We start from the raw sequence: 17,408 nt of genomic DNA, 5'->3' as shown, positions 1-17,408 counted from the left end.
TGGACCTTCTGAGGAAGAACAGACCCTTTTTCTAGAGGATCACCGCTTCAGGAGGACTGCTACCACCATCCTCATTAACAGGGTGTCTGGTAGTATCCTGACTGTCAGTTTAACCCAGTGTTTTCTGCCTTTATTTTGGTTTGGTTTTTTTTTTCCCTTATTTTATTTCCCTATTAAATTGTTATTCTGAGTTGGTGTCTCCCACTAGTTTGTTTTCAAACTAGTACACCCTCTGATTCATTTCTGGAAGCTGCTTTTGTGGTTATGGTGTGTGTACCCTGGCTGGACACTAGGTGCCCACCAAAGCCACTCTATACTCCCCTCCTTAGCTGGACTGGGGAGACAAAACATGGCAAAAGGCCTGTGGGTTGAGATACGGACAGAAAGAGATCACTCATCGCTTACTGTCATGGGCAAAACAGACTTGAGTTTGGGAAATTCGTTTATTGCCAATCAAACCAGAAATAAAACTGAATCTTAACACCACCTCTTCTCTTACCCTCTTCTTTCCCGTTTTCAACTTCGCTTCTGCTTTTCTTTACCTCCTCCCCCTCAACTGGTAAGAGCAGGGGCGAGAACAGGAATTGGGGGTGTGGTCAGTTCATCACAGGTTGTCTCTGCTGCTCCTCCCTCCTCAGGGCAGGGACTCCCACTTTCACCCTGCTACACTTTCATTGACTTTGGTGTCTGCAGAGCTGTTTCTCTCACATATTCACTCCTCTCACTCTGGCTGCAGTTGCTTTTGGACAGAGCTTCTTCCCCTAAGTGTGTTGTCTCAGAGGCTTTACCACCGGGGCTGATGGGCTCAGCCTTGGACAGGATTAGGTCCTCCTAGAGCTGTCTAGCAGTGCTCTATTGGACATAGGGAAGCTTCTGGCATCTTCTACCAGATGCCACGCATGTAGCCTCCTCATTACAAAAATCCTGCCAAACAAACCCAATCCAGTGCTCTCCTATCTCTGCCCAGTAGTTATGAAAGGAGAAATTCCAGCTCCTAGATGCTCCCAAGAACACCAGTGGTCAAATCCAATGTCTCAGTAGACAAGTTTGTTGGAAACCCCGCACATGTTATATGCACTAAACTAACTAGGAATGACAGACAGTAAACTCTTCAGTAACACTTGTGTTGTTATGTTGGCCAGAAAGCAAAGATACCTTTTATACTTTATGGCTAAGCTCGTAACAATCTTTCATGACCCAATGATGTATCACTATTTTTTTTCATTTTTGAGACTGTCCTACTTCTATGCATATAGCAAGAAGCTTTTGAATAAGAAAAATCAGCTGGACTTCAAGGACTTACCACCAAACAAGATCATTCAGTATAGGTATTAGTAACTTCAAACAAGAGAAGTTTTTTTTTGCTTCTCTTTCTAAATGCAAATTTGCATTATTTAGCTGGAAAAGATCCCTTTCAAGTCCCACTACTGAAGCAGCAATTGAAAATAGGTGTGAATTTCTAGGGAGAACATTCCCTAGAAATCTCATTTAGAGAGTGCAATTTTGCCATAATTCTTAAATTTATTTACAATTTTAAATGTTTTATACACCTCAATTTACATACTAGGGAACTTGGTATTACATTTTATAGCAATTTACAGTGAATAAACAGAAAACCAATGTGCATAATTAAAATTAACCTTTATTACTCCAGAACCAGATGCCAAATATGCAGTATATTTCTGTTGGCATATTTCTGAAATACATGTACAACTGTAACTAGTCAGCCTAGACACTTCCTATACTGTTTTGTAACATTTCGACTCCCACGCTGAGCGGGATGTCACTATAGTAAGCTGACAAAAACTGGCAAAAAGAAAGTTGATCTCATTTTGAACGGGGAAAAAACCCTATGTGCTCTTACTAAAAAAACTAGGTTATAAATCAAGCATTACACTCAGAAAATTCTAAAATACTATGTTACTTCTAGTTTTACATGTAGCTACCAGTTTCCAATCACATTTATTGGCACCAGCCCAGCTATTTTCATGTCCAAGTATGTTAACCCTCGACATTTATATGCTAATACATGCCCTCTCCGCAACAGAAGCTTGTAATCCCACAAGGCTACAATTGATTGTGCAGAAGGATTATGATCAATATGTGTTATTCCTAAAAACCAGTTCCATGCGATCAGAAGAATACTGGCATATAATTGCTAGCCATCACTTCCACTTGATTGGAAACAGCTCTTGTTTTCAAAACCTTTTTTGTATTTTCTTAGAATTTCCCGAGGTTTCTGTAAAGGTTGAAAGAAAAGGTTTTACTTCCCTACTTCTACCATAGAACAGAACTGGGAATGTTACTTGAAGTAACACATGCTTCAAACATTTTCTGAATTACTCTTCAGTGAGCAATGTTGTCCTCTTCAAAGAGATTATCTGTTGGATTATCAAACGCCCGTACATAGTATTACTAGAAACTAGTTCTGTAGAATCTCCAGCAGTGTAAAAGCACTGTCATCAAAGCACTGTCATCTGTCTACTGCAGTAATAAAAACTTTAAGAAACTTGTCAGCAGCACATCAGAGGTCACAGGTATTTCTCTTATCCCTGCTATGGTTCCACCCAAAACATGGTCCAAAGAGGCTTAGATACGTTTAGCCTGTTGTTTTTGCATTAAAATTTCTCTCCCAGCCATACATGTGTATTTTAGCCCCAAGAGTACTGGAAACATGACCACTAATATTTTTGTCTAGCATGGTGCTCCCACAATGTAGCTTGTTCATCCTTTGAGATGTTTTGTTACATTTCTAAATAAAAAGCCTTTAGTAGTGATCTCTAGCCTCAAACAGAGCATGAGCAATAGCTACATGACATCCTAATGCTTTACATCTCAGTCTGTCACTCTCCTTAACACATTCCAGAGCACATACTGTGGGGTATCACTTCAAACGCACATGTAGCAGCATGGCCCAGGAAGCTGTGCCAACACACACCACTGTATCTGCATGTTTTTCTTCTCAGCTTCAACACATTTGATTGAATCAAAATGCTGAATTCAACCCTGAGATTTATCCTTCTGAATAACTTCTTGTGCGAAGAGTATAGGGAGCAGAGGATGAGGAACTTTGCTTTATTTTGTGTCTTATTCTCATGAGACACAACAAATAGATGAGTAACAGAAGCTCACAAGAGACAGACTAATATTAAAGTGACACTAATGCCATACACACATCAGGAAGAGAAAAAAGGCTATGCTGCGTAAGACTACGGCATTGCTAGATGTACATTCTTCAAATTATCAGTTACATATCCCAGAAGTTATCATCTTACTTCTAGTTTTTTCCCCTCTAGAACAATTTGGATTTCTTTGGCATCCAAAGTCTCATATTTCAATAAAGCTTCTGCTAAATTCTTGTGTTCTTTTGCATGAGTCTTCAGGATGTTCTTCGCTCGCTCATAGGAGTCCTAATATTAAGAACAGGTAGAAGGAGATTTTAAGACTTTAGAACAAGAACAACAGTAAGATTCCACTTCAAAAATTGTTTCCAGGTAAATACAGCTTGAGACAAACATTTGAAGTTGGGCCTTATATTTCAAAGCTAGCACAGCTCCTGAGTCACAAAGATTTAAAATATAGCTGGCATAATTAATGAAAAAAAACCAAACACTTTATGCCACCTTTGCATTTTGCACAAGTAGGCATAAAAACAAAATCCTGAGACAAACCTTAGTATTGTTACATATGACTTAGGAAAGACTTACTAGATTGGAAAATTTCCTGATTTTTATAACAAAATAGGTTTTTTTGCACTATGAGCAAAGCTACAGCATTCACAGATTGTTCCTCAAAGACTATCGTTTTTTAATACTTAAAAAATTCAAAACACTATGTAGTTTTAGAAAGCTGAAAGCTGAAGTCACCAGTTGCTGCAAGGAGATGCACAATGCCAGCATTACCACCTTCAGCTTTTAGTTCTATCCTGGTAGTTCTCACAAGGCCAAGTCAGTTCAACAATTACAGCAAAAGTGTTAATCATTTAAATGTTACAACATGAGTAATTCTCCTGCCTGTACCAAACTAATTCAGATTACCAGAACAGTGATCAGAAAGTTCAGTGATTATCAAATGTTACAAATTTCCCTGAGCATCTGACACTGATCCCTGTGAGGGATACTGAAGGCCAACACTGATCTGATACGGCCATTCCTGTGATTTTATACAAAATTACTCATCTTGGGAGTTATGAAATGTGAAAGTAACATAAAACATTCACATCTGTTCTAAAACAATTTGTAGCCATACTTTTCCTGTGAATTGAATAGGCAAAATACAAATCCTGACCAAATATAAGTGTTAAAGAGTATATTAAAGAGTCCAATGCCACCAACTTGATTCACTCTACTTGTGCACGACAATCAAAAAAAAGTTCTGATATGCAGAGGTTAAAAGTTGCAGCTACATTAAATACTTGGGAATACTTTTATCCACCTGTGTATTTTAACCTGTATACATTACTTAAATGAATTAAGCAATCAGGTGTTCAATTTATCTCAGAAGTATGAGAGTGGAGAGGGAGAGGCTCTTACCCGTAGAAGCGTCCTCACTTCCTGTTCGATTGCAGACTGGGTTTCAGGGCTGACTTTCCCCGTATCAGTGTAGGTCATAACACCAAGCTAAACAACAACAAAAATAACTTTATCTTGCCGCTGTTGCAGTCATACACATAAAACACTGTATGAGTTTCAGCACCTATTGCTTTTGCATGCAAACAAATAAGATCATGAAGTCAAATGCCTGCTGAAGTGCTTTCAGCAGAAGCAAAACAAGAAGCCTATTCATCAACTATGTAGTTACTGCAGAATTCCATTTCAATTGGTCACAGTACAGATCCTAACTAAGTGCTTTCTTACTTAAAAACCAAAGCAAAATGCCTAGACTACTGACACCTGATGGACAATAAACATGACTAAAGAAGCTTCTAAAGAAAGTCTAGAAAACTCACTGGTGTTACCCCCTTCACCCTCCCAGACTCAAAATTATCCTCAATTCCAAAACATTTGGCTTTATTGGAACTATTTTCTGAAGATATTAGTAACTTTCAAGGCAATTTTGGAGTGAAAATCCTGCAAGATAATTTTTAAAACTGTCAAATATACAGGTTTTCTAGTTGAGCTCTGTATAGCAGACCAGGTCATAAGGCTTACTCTTTTTGTGAAAACTATTTACCCTAATCTCAGAGATCACTGAAAGACAAATAGCTTTAGCTACAGAATAGAACTTGGTTTTGCTCCATATAAATATTAAAGGATTGATGATACTACCTTCTCACTCATTCCAAATCGAGTCACCATCAGTTTTGCGATTTTAGTAGCATTGTCAAAATCACTGGAAGCACCTAGAGAGCAAACAGATCTAAGTTACATTACTGAAACCATGTTAAACATGCCAGTCCACAGCCTTGATCAAAAACTCAATTTTAACTACCAATCAGCAGACCTGTTGTGATGTGATCACTTCCAAATATGAGCTCTTCTGCTACTCTTCCTCCCATACAGACATCCATCTGTGCAAGCAACTGGGATCTAGTTTCACTCCATCTGTCATTTTCTGGGAGCAAAGATACCTGTAAGATACAGAACTGTGGTCAGGTAACAAAAACTGAAGAAATACTGAAGTAATCTCAAAAATGTTCTTATTTATATCCAAAGCCGATAAAGATTTTATGTAACTCTTTGCATGCTCTGGCCTGCCCCTGGTATATGCATTCATCAGGTTTGCTTGGAGGTGCTCAGCTGAACCACTGAAACAGTCTCCTCAGACCTTGAGCACCACATCAATGTGGGCAACTTACACCTACTACCAGAAGAAACAGCACAACCTGTTCTATCAATTTCTCCTTATTCCTTGCACTTGGTCTGAGTACAAATCAACTTGCCCAGGGGATTCAGACCAATGGTTTTTTCATTAACCAAACACATTAACTTGAAAAAAGTTCAACAGGAAGAGACAGAAATATTATTCTGTTCAAATGCTTGGCAGATAAAGGCAAAGTAGAAAAACTTATGGATATCCATGCTAAAAACAATACAGGTAACTGATGAAGTTTAAAAAAGCCACACTGGACAAAGAACAACCTAATAAAGGATGTTTGTATTAAAAGTACAGCTGAGTTTCTACTTAACAGTCCTTTGGATGTTCTTCAAAATTTTGCTGTTAGGTGCTATTTTAAGTGCATCAGAACCAAACTTACTTATATTTCTTTCCTTGTACATCTGAACTGTTATACTAGCGCACACTAACTTATTACAAAATGAAGAAAGAAAGCTTTCTAACACACAGAAAAGATGAGTTTTCCGAGAGATTGCTCAAAACTGAGTATTTCAACAGATTACAATATTCATTAACATAATCACAGCAAATAGTATCACTACAAATTCCTCTACATCACCAAACCAACATAAAAATAAAACTAAACAAAGAAATATTAATAAACTAAGTAAAATTTAAAAATACTAAAAGAGCTGGATAAAGAAATACTCACATGTCCCAGTGTTGTTCCTCGTGTCATGATCGTGGCCTTGTTGATCGGCATCGCATCCTTGGTGTAATAGGCAATGATGGCATGTCCGGACTCATGGTAAGCAGTGATGGTTTTGTTCTTCTCATCAATTTCTACACTTCTACGCTCAGGTCCTTAAAAAGAGGAACATTAAATTAACCTTTTTGTACAGCTGGCCACCACAATCCACACATTACATATACTCAGAGCACAAAGCACCCAAGGAACATGTAATCAAAGGGAACTAACACTCTTATTAAGTGCAAAATGTTTACAAGTCAGATTTTAATGTCTAAAAATGGACCCGAACATATTCTACAGACAAGCTGCTTTTAAAGGAATAGATTTAAAATGCAGTCTAAGTATCTGAGAAAATGTAATTTCTTCTCTCAAGCATGAATAGACCAGATTTATAGTGGTTATGCCTGAGACAGTTAAGCTTTGTGCTACCTTATGAGAAGTTAAAACAGAAGTCCAGGCTTCTGATCATAGGAGGGGAAGGATAAGAAATCAAGCCTGTCTCTCCCTCTAGGCTGAAGTATAACATGCAGCATTTTTAACTTTAAAAATAGTATCAAATTTTAAAGAATGTATTCCACACTAGATTTTACACACTACTCTCTGGTCTCAAAAGGTTCTATTCAAAAATAACTAATAGGAAACTTCATTAGTTAAAAAAAAACCCAAACAAACCATCCCCCCTCCCCCCCAAAAAAAACCTCTGTGTGAGGTAATATAACATACTTATAATACACACTATGTGTGTATTACAATATACATGTATGTCTTTTGTATAAAATCCTACCCATTAGAATTTTGTCCTTGGAGAATTCTAGTTCTTTCATGGTTACCATCTCTTTTCCATCAACAGCTGCCTTTAAGGCAGCTTGATTTACAAGATTTTCAAGCTCTGCTCCAGAAAATCCTACTGTGCCTCGTGCAATTATTTCCGGATCAACAGCTGTAGGGGGAGAAAAAAAAAACAAAACCCTTTTGTTTATTAGAGTCCATATGGCTCCTGAAATTTTAAGCAAGAATCATATTCTATTGAAAATTATGCATTAAACAAAAAAAAAATCCATTTTAAAAGAAATTGAGCTTATTCTCAAGACACCATGAACTCTTAGCGACTAGAGGAAAACACTAGATACTAGACAATTTTTTTGTTCTCTTAACACAATAAAGCCGCATGTGCTGATGGAATAAAGGACTAATATGACAGGGGCTGATCCAGTACAGAAACTGTTACCAAAAAAAATACTACAGTAAAATATTTACATACATGGGTCATACTTGATTTTGTTAAGGTACCACTTCAGAATTTCCGTACGACCTCTTACATCAGGCTTGGGAACAGTAACTTGCATATCAAAGCGACCAGGACGTATTAGAGCACTAAAAGAAACGACAATTTAGTACACTGACTCAAAAATGCTGCAGTAAATTAATTAATGTATATCAAGGGACAAAAATCCATTGCTATTTCTATAGATATCTACATAGATTATGTCTCATGAACATACACAAAGAATATATTTTTCTTACCTACTTACAAAAAGACAAATGAAAGGTATTATTGCCAACTCATTTTAAAAGACTTTTTGCATTTGAACATTTTACTTTGTGAACAAGGGATGCAGCTTACCAATTTGCTGAAAAACTTCCAGAAATTTTAAATGCTTAGAAACATATTAATTATTTCTCCATATTTAACTCTGCAACCTATTAAATGCCAAAAACTGGTCAATACACATCCTTTTTAAGAGGGAAAACTCCAGCTATGACACTGTAATACTAGAAGATTATCACAGGCAACTTTGGTTTTGTTGCAGGGGTTTTTTACTACATGGTCTGTAAAACAATCAATGCATTATACTCACTTGTCTAATGCTTCAGGGAAGTTTGTTGCACCAATAATCACAACACCTTCATTTGGTTTAAAGCTGTGTGGAAAACAAGGTGAGAATTATTTTTGTTCTGGACACAGAAATTACAATTTTGTCAATAACTACTGCTACTGACCTCGCTGGCCCATCAAAAACATGGTTCACACATGTGATCCAAGAATGACCACGTTTAACCCAGCAACTGGTTAAAAACATGCTCTAATTTCAGTGCAGAACTTCTTCCTTTAGATATATAACCAGGCTAAAAAAATTGAGAAATTATTTGAAATAACTGCAGCTTCTGTGCAACTACAACTCAGAAGCTTCTATATTCTTTCCAACAAGGCCATTAATGCTACTCTTGTCAGCACTAGAAAGTAACCATAAAAACATATTAAATATATATCCTTAAAAGCATAATAAAAAAATTACACAAAACTTCAAAGCTGTCAAGAAGAAAAAGTTCACCCACATATCCAAAATACCAGTCAGTCAAGCACCTTCTGTGCCCTCAGAATCCATATATTTACCCATCCATTTCAGCAAGGAGTTGATTAATGGTCTGTCTTGAATAGGGGTGCATTGGAGATTCAATTCTCTTCCCACCAACAGAGTCCAATTCATCAATGAATATGACACAAGGTGCATTTGCTTTTGCTTCCCCTGACAAAAGGAAAATAGCAGAAGGAGCCTTGAACCACACAAAGGAACAGACAGTATATCATGTAGTTTAGGACTCTACTGTTTCTATTATTCTTGGATTATAAAGTGTTCTATTAGACATCACCAAAACTGTCCTGCTTTTAAAAAAGGAAAATAGAATCTTGATTCTCTGTATCTCTCCGTATTCTGTATCTCTCTGTATTCTCTGTATCTATCATTTCAAATACATATCTCCTTATCAGCCTGTTTTTATCATGCTGCAAGAAATCACTAGTAAAATAAACTAAGAAACTCTTGTATTTTGTATGAACTCCCTACAAGAGTTTATTTTACAGGCTTGGATAGAGAGTATTTGCCTATTAAATAAAAACAATATGAAATGTGATGGGTCTCATCACTAACTTATTTTAACAGAACTTGTTATTTTACAGTGAAGGGCTCACACTCAAGTTTACAGGTATTAAAACCACAAAAATGCAGTAATAAACATGAAGACCATCAGTTGGTACATGCATACCAGGATGCAACTCATCTCACCCAGCCAGATATATCTGTAACATTAATATTAATGTACAAGTCAGGCATCTACACTTTGGCAGTCAACAGAAGGAATTGCATTTTTAAGGTACTACATGCCTTACATTTTGCATCCCATCCATGTGAAGCAAATCACGTTTTTTCTACAAATGCAAACTACTTTGTGCATTGTATATATTTGACACCATCAATCTTCCATTTAAGAGGGAAGCTGGATTCTCTCCTCCCCAATAATATTTTCACACTTAAAATAGGAAGCTTCTTCTGTGAAAGTTATAAATCTAGACATTCATTTTGAAAGTTTTATTATAATGCCCTTTATTCTGAGCCTGTTGGTAGGTGTGAGAAAGGAAATCTCAGCTTACTGCTATGATGACATAAAGCTCTCATTAAGACTAAAAAAAAAAAAATCCAAAATTGAGGCCAGTAATTGAGAAGGTTAACACAATTTTTTAGTCTTAAATTTACAATTCAAATTTACAACAATTTATGTATGACTAAGTAAGTTACAACCTCAAATATTCAATTTAGTTTATAGAACATTACATTTCTAATTAAATTACTACTTTTCTCTGGGACTGTTTTAACATCAGTTTAAGTTTTGCTCTAATTTTATGTGATGGTTAGGAAGATTCTACAATTAACTGATGCTCACAGAATTGTGACATTTACCTACACAATTTAAGCTTTATTTATTAGCCTTATACACTATTACTTTCCAGTAACCAGAATTGTAACTAATCAAGCCATGTAAACAACGCTGAATACTTAATCTTGCACATGAAAAGACTTCAAACCCACAAATATTTCACTTACTGAACAGGCTTCGGATGCGACTGGCTCCCACACCAACAAACATCTCATCGAACTCTGACCCGGACGCGTAATAAAATGGAACGTCAGCTTCACCAGCCACAGCCCGTGCAAGAAGCGTCTTGCCAGTGCCAGGTGGTCCAACTAACAGAATACCTAAAAGACAAAAAAAAAACCCCACAAACCCAACAAAACCACCAAATCCACACAGTCTTATTATATGACTAGTTTCTTCCACGCATTAGAAGAAATCTGATCATGTACACTTGGTTCCAAACAGTTGTTAAGATCCCATTTCAGGTACTGCTCATTACTGCCAGTGTGAAGGAGCTCCGTGTTAACAAATCTAGATACAATCCGATCCGTATTTAAGAAACAACAAAGACTTGTAAGACCATCAAAACAGAAGCCTGAAGTATTTTGTAAATTTACTGTTGACTTAAGCACCTGAATCTACAACAGTGTTTCCTTCAAACTGACATTTTCCTGGCTGTTTCTGTGGAACCTTTTTTTTAAAATTAAATCCTTCCAAGTAATTGTCTTTAAACAGTGTAGAGCACTAACAGGAAACAGATTTATCAGGTCGATGCATTCCAGATTCATGTGGACTTCCATTATGATCTTAATTATCCTTTTACATGAAAATATTTGTTTCTGAACTATCTAAAGCAGTTAGCAAGCACTAAAGGTGCTAAAAGCCATAAGGAAGAAATAAAGGTTAATAAACGCCCCTGCTTTACAGGGAAAAGTACTACTGTTTATTAGTTCAATAACTAAAAAAGGCACAGTATATTTTGTCTAACCCCAAAATTTTCATTTGCATAATATATGAAAAAATAGCAAGAAACTAGGCTGTAAAGTAGTCTTTCAGGACAGAACATGCCTCATAGCCATGGCTACATAGGATTTTCATTTCTGCTGAGCAATGATTCTTACCTTTTGGAAGTTTACCTCCTAATACAGTAAATTTGTGTGGGTTTTTCAGAAATTCCACAACTTCTTGCAATTCCTGTTTAGCTTCTTCAACCTATACATGAAAAACATGCCACAAATATAACTAAGCATTTATAAAATACTGCATGTTTTCATAGGTAAGTTTTGTATTAGCAATTAAGTCCCTAATTGTGTATTGATCAAAAATACAGACAGAAAAAGATTAAAGTGTACCACAGACCTTCTGTGGATACCAATATTTAATTCAACCTATCCTTAAAAAGTTTGCAGGACTAAGTAAGCATAAAACTTAGTGAAGGAACAACCAAACAGTTCAAGACCAGATCTGACCAAAGAAATAAATACAAAGTCAAAAGGTCTACATCAAGATATTATAAAGAGATTAATTCTATCTGTTTGTCCAAAGGGAAGGAAAGGGGGAGGTCCTCATTTTGCCACTAACAGTCAAAGAACAACTGAACAGAAAAAAAAGAGGTATCCCATCAGCAGTGACATGCCCACTTCTTTCTGGGAATGTCCAGATCTCCTATCCTAATAACACCACCTGAAAGAGATGGTACTAAGAGAGAAATGATCAAATGGCATTATTATCTTTTTGTACTAATTAACTTCTGCAAAAGGTAGATTAACACTGATATTTGGCCTGCCATTTGCTATTCTTGCCTTTAAAACTGTTATTCAACAAGTGGAGAGTGCACCTGTTAAAAGGTATTAAATGCCACAAAAACAAAGTAAAAAAAGAGTGGTTAAAACCTTCCTTCATCTTGGAGTGGCCAATGCATATAAAGATTCAGTTCATACAAAGAAATCTCCTGAACAGAGTAAGACATTCATAATGATTAGTTAAACATCAGACTCAAAATGATCAGTTAAACATCAGACTCATAATAATTAGTTAAAACAAGAACTTGCACACATTTTACTTTTGATCTTACCCCTTTAACATGTTCGAAGGTGACATTTTTCAACTGGATTGGATCAACTGCTGCATCAAAGATACTTGATGTTCGAAAGCGTACTAAGAGCAAACAGCAGACGACGAACAACAAATTTATACACAACGTCATTTCATTCCAAGACTGAGTGCTGCACCTGAACACATGCTGGTTAAGACACTGACCTTACACCTGCCCTTTTGAAAGGGCATGTGTTCATTTACAAGTGTCCACCAGGAATAAGATCTATGTTTCAAAAAAAAATCTTTAAAACATTTGCAATTAATTCGGTGATATGCCTTTTAGACACGTGTAGTACAGAAAGTTCTTGATCCAGAAGCACGTACACAAAGCCAGAACTTCTCCCTCAATGTTTCTGCACATATCCTAACGTGCTTGAGACCCAGGTGGTAACTTAGCATCAAGTTGAATATCTCCAGTTACATTAGCTCAGCCTTTTGATTGTTCCATTATTTCCAGCAGATTTCTCAAGATGGCAATTTGGCAATCCAAGTTCCTAGTTGCTATAAACCAGGCTGGGATTACAAAATCAAGCCATCTTGCCTACAGTTGATCTAGGTAACACATCATCTAAATTGAAAGACAAATACCTAATTGGTGACCAGTCTGACTTCTCTGGTTCTATGTAACTGTTTCACCAAAAGAAATAAAATAATTATACTGACAGAGAACATTTTTGTCTTCATAAACATTTTGTCACACTGTCATCTGAAAGGCTGTAGCCAGAAGTAGCAAATAACTCTTATGATAACTTTTCAGTGTACTAATGAAAACCAATCATAATGTCAAAACATATTTAATTTATGCTAAACCTACTGGAAGAGACAACGCAAGTGAAACAGTGTGGAAAAAAAAGTTAACTAACCAGCATCAGAAAAGGAACCTTTCCCAGGTAAAAATGATGAATATATAGCAAGATAAAAACAAAGAACGAAGAGAAAGAAAGAAAGCAAACGTGATCTTCTTAAGGAATCTGTAAAAGAAAACAAAAACATATTTAACATGGGCTAAAAGAAACTACTTTCTGATTGCAAAGACAAGATATGTAAAGTAAAACAACTTACCAAGTGTTTTTTGCAGGAATACCTGTGCTTTCAAAAAACCTTCTGCAAAACCAGTTTTAAAAGCATCCTGGTGTGCCTCTGGGATATTTTTTGTTTTCATTAGTGTGTCTAGGTTTTCAACATCAATCCGTCGCTTTCTCAGGATAAAACCCTGCAATATTTTACAAAGCAGTGTTAGTATACACCAAGTTTGGATAAACAGTTAACTTACCACCTGGCTAACATGGGTGATAGGAAAAAATTAAAACTACCAACACCCTATAATTCATGTGCTATTGGGTTAGTTAGATGGTACAGGCCAGCAGCCTGAGTGTGGAACCCCAATGGTTTGAGCAGGGGCACTCCCATTTTTGCTGAGACGATCATTTTTGGAGCCCTCCTGGATCCCAGTTCCAAACTGAAAACACAGCCTAAGACAGATCTGTACACAGCCAGCTTTATTCACTGGATTCAGTGGGACTTACTAGCTTAAGCTTTTTGCTTTATTTCCAATTGCAAAATACCTTTGCAAGTATAGTTTTGATGGAGCTTAAGCAAATACATCTCATGTGCCCTATCACATTTAGGAGAAGCCCTGCAGGCAGCTAGCTCTGGTTTATCTTCATCCACAGTACACCTAGTCCACAGATTAAATAAACCACATATGCCTAGATGAAGAGAAGAGTTCAAAGGTAATTTACACACACAGTTAAATCAGAAATCATAATTGACCTGACTTCTGTACAAGCAATTAGAAGCAAAGAGTACCCAGGTTAAATTGGTTTCGTTAGTGCTTTTCCACCCCAAACTTGGATAGTTATCTGCTGACTTGAAAACACACATTCTTGTATGTTAAACTAGATGTATTTCTGTTTTTAAAAAAAATCCTTTGATTTGAAGCTATTTTTAGTTTCAAAGTCACAGAAATAAGAGTATAAAGAATTTAATTTCTAGAGTTACAACCATAGTTATATGCTGAAACTGCTCTCCTAAAAATTCAAATAATCTTATTACTGGTGATCTGTGAAGCAAATATATGTATTAATAAGAAAAAACAATACATTGCCATTAGCCCAAGTTTCAAAATTAGGAGATTTTTTTCATGCTAGTGAAAGAAAACTGGTAAATTCTGAAGGTTCATTCAAGAGAAAGAGATGGTCTGAGTAAGCTCAAAACAACTCCATAACGCTACTTGTATTTACCTTCAAAATTGAAGAAAGTGAACTTTTTGGTTCTGTGAATTGATCAGATGTTGACTGCAGACGTCTTGCTCTTGATCTCAAAGTCTTAAAGTTCCGTGACTGTATGTAAACTTTAAGCAGTAAAAATAAACAACAGTTAAAAACTAATCATTACTACCACTACAAAAAAAAGGCCTTAAGAAATTTCAGAAACTATTATATGAAAGAATATGGAATATAATCTTCCCAACATATCCACTGTACTGTAAATGGATAATTATGTCATCACAAACCCTATTTGTAGTCTGACCTTGCAAGCAAACTTCTGTTTCACATAAAATTTTATGTTAAAATAATCAGGAGTTCATGCTATAAATTATAGCTAATTGACCAACTTGGGGAACAGGAGACATTCAGACAATTAAACCCAGGCAGGCTGACAAACATGAAACATTCAGAAGCAAATCCAGAAGGATGGGAATAATGCTTTGTCTAAAAGCTCTGAGGAGATCTGGAACAGCTTCAGTGTGCTGTTACCTTTGAAATTGACAAAAGAAATGAGACCACTTAATCCCAGCGAGTTTATAGCACTCTAAGTCATCTCCTACAACATCAGAAACCTTGTGATGGACATTTTACCACCAGCTAAGAATATTTATCTTCTTTCACTACTATGCTTTAAAATAAACACCAATCCCAGTCAATTATATTGCCTTCACTAAGCTTTTTGTTGTTCCAGAACAGCACCGGATAAAAAGAACTTCTGGAGCTGACCTTTGAGCCCTGCTCAAAAAAACGTCTAACATTTGATCAGGTAGCTCTGGACCTTGTCCAGCTCAGTTTTGAATATCTCCAAGGATTAAGATAACCAAACTTCTCCAGACAATCTGTTTCAGAACTTAGCCATTCTCGTTTTGAAAATTTTCAGAGATTTTACATGCTTTTACTTGGAATAGTTGCCTCTTCTTTAAAGTGTATGTGAGAAGGGGAACTGATAAAGGTTCAATAGCAATTGGATCACTCCTTTCCTTCTATTCTGCTAACTAAAACCTCAGATCCTTCAGCTTCCCCCCTACATTAAATGCTTAAAAATCTGCACCCTTCCTTTGTGACCCATCACTGGGCTATCTCCATGTTGTCAGCGTTTCTCTTCAGCACAGGATACAAACATAGATATACCCAGATGTAGCATCAGAAGGACTGAATTGAGGACAGTACATGAACTTCCTGAACTCTTGATTATGTTTTCCCTAATGCTGTCAGTCACCAAACCCCTCCGAAAATTCAACTGGATGAGTACTGAATTCAACATATTTATTGATTCAAAAACAGTCAGTTCATCTATGGTCTTTCAAGAATATGATCCACAAATACTGACATCTTGGAACAACATGGTGTTTACTAAATTCTGGAAACATACTACTCGGATGCAAAAATAACTTCATGTTTTGAAGTGTTACTACCGACATCAGTTTCTCCTGGAAGCTTACTGGTATTTCCCAAGTGACACCTCTACAACAAATGGAAAAATACTTTTCCAGAATAGAAAAATACTATAGTGACTAAAACCAGTGTAGTTTATTGCTTTATACCTGGCCAACACCGAACATCTGAACAAAAATTTTGGAGGGGATTAGGATGTTGTCTGTACAAACAAGATGAGCGCAAAGCACTGAAAACATCCACAAAACCTGCAAAAAGATACAACGAAGTGTAAATACACCCTATCTTAAATGGCAACTCAATATTACTTCTTGCACAGTTTGGTTTTTTATTTTCTTAAATATTAATTCTATTTTCCTACAGTCCTCCAGGCATCTTTAATTAAACAAATCACCAGAACATCTATCAAAGCTTTGAAGCATTTCCAACTATTTTGTTCACTTTCAGGTAACTGTCACTGAGGGTTTTTTTTTGTACCTCACAACACAATGCAATTTAATATTTTTTCTTTTATTAAGAATAATATATTATTCTTATTATATTATATTATTATATAAAATATATAATATATATATAATATATTAATATATTATATTATTCTTAAAACTCTCTGTCTCTACTGCAATACTATATAGGCAGTATCTCAAATGCCAGCTATATAGTTATTTTTCTAATACATTCTTAAGTATTTACAATGGTCTTACTTCCTGCATTTTAGACTAATTCCAACAAAACATCTTTACCTGCAAGGAACCACTCTTGTCTATTTCAGCAATGAAACACTCTACATGGACTCTTAACAGTTTGCCACCTTGAACTCCTTTCTAATTAGTGTCTTTGTGTAACATTGCTTCAAGCAAAAAATTAATAACAATGTAAACTGGAAATGTCTATGACATAAGTAGATTAGCAAAATCTAATGTCTTGGTGAAACGAACTGGTGGAAAAATTCACAGCTCAAGCTCATCATTAAGAGAAATGCACTTGTACTACAGCTGAGTTCAGAAAAGTTTAACAGCAACCAACTCGAAATCTGAAGAAACAATTTATTGAATTTTCTAAATTTCCTGAGTTTCAAAAGCACCACTCTAGAGACAACATATATATACAAAAAAAATACATCAATACTATTTTTATTAAATACATTTAACTACAAATTATCTACAGCACAAGAGATTAAACTAAAGAATAACTGTATTCACCTTTACAATTTAACTCTCACCGACTCTCATAAACACTTCACTTAAACATACCATGCTTATTTTCAAAGAAGGATTGAGCAGAGATGTATGATGTGTGCCACTGCGAGGAGACTTTGCTTTCTGTACAGTAGCCAGGAAGCAGCCTGTTCACCAACTCTCTGAACTGGTTAGCTTTCAAATCAGACAAACCCAGATCTCTTAAATTTCTAAGCACAGACTGAAAAA

The 17,408-nt window shown here is 36.0% G+C and overlaps 1 protein-coding gene across 1 annotated transcript in view; it reads right to left on the bottom strand.

Moving 5' to 3' along the window:
* Positions 1 to 1,622: 1,622 nt before the first annotated feature.
* YME1L1 (YME1 like 1 ATPase) overlaps positions 1,623 to 17,408 on the bottom strand; it is a 17,695-nt gene continuing 1,909 nt past the window's right edge. Inside the window, exons 3-19 of the mRNA XM_017741412.1 lie at positions 17,235 to 17,400; positions 16,131 to 16,229; positions 14,560 to 14,669; positions 13,379 to 13,529; positions 13,180 to 13,287; positions 12,294 to 12,376; positions 11,341 to 11,431; positions 10,408 to 10,560; positions 8,922 to 9,054; positions 8,386 to 8,448; positions 7,788 to 7,900; positions 7,311 to 7,466; positions 6,488 to 6,639; positions 5,443 to 5,569; positions 5,268 to 5,341; positions 4,533 to 4,619; positions 1,623 to 3,410 (exon numbers count right to left, since the gene is read on the bottom strand). Of these exons, the coding sequence (XP_017596901.1) occupies positions 3,267 to 3,410; positions 4,533 to 4,619; positions 5,268 to 5,341; positions 5,443 to 5,569; positions 6,488 to 6,639; positions 7,311 to 7,466; positions 7,788 to 7,900; positions 8,386 to 8,448; positions 8,922 to 9,054; positions 10,408 to 10,560; positions 11,341 to 11,431; positions 12,294 to 12,376; positions 13,180 to 13,287; positions 13,379 to 13,529; positions 14,560 to 14,669; positions 16,131 to 16,229; positions 17,235 to 17,400 (2,010 nt within the window). The 3' untranslated portion in view covers positions 1,623 to 3,266. The remainder of the gene's footprint in view (positions 3,411 to 4,532; positions 4,620 to 5,267; positions 5,342 to 5,442; positions 5,570 to 6,487; positions 6,640 to 7,310; positions 7,467 to 7,787; positions 7,901 to 8,385; positions 8,449 to 8,921; positions 9,055 to 10,407; positions 10,561 to 11,340; positions 11,432 to 12,293; positions 12,377 to 13,179; positions 13,288 to 13,378; positions 13,530 to 14,559; positions 14,670 to 16,130; positions 16,230 to 17,234; positions 17,401 to 17,408) is intronic.

This window comes from Corvus brachyrhynchos, unplaced genomic scaffold (genome assembly GCF_000691975.1).
Source record: "Corvus brachyrhynchos isolate BGI_N302 unplaced genomic scaffold, ASM69197v1 scaffold167, whole genome shotgun sequence".
NCBI lineage: Eukaryota > Metazoa > Chordata > Aves > Passeriformes > Corvidae > Corvus > Corvus brachyrhynchos.
The sequence above is the reverse complement of the archived record's forward strand: the minus strand, read 5'-3'. Positions and strand labels throughout refer to the sequence as shown.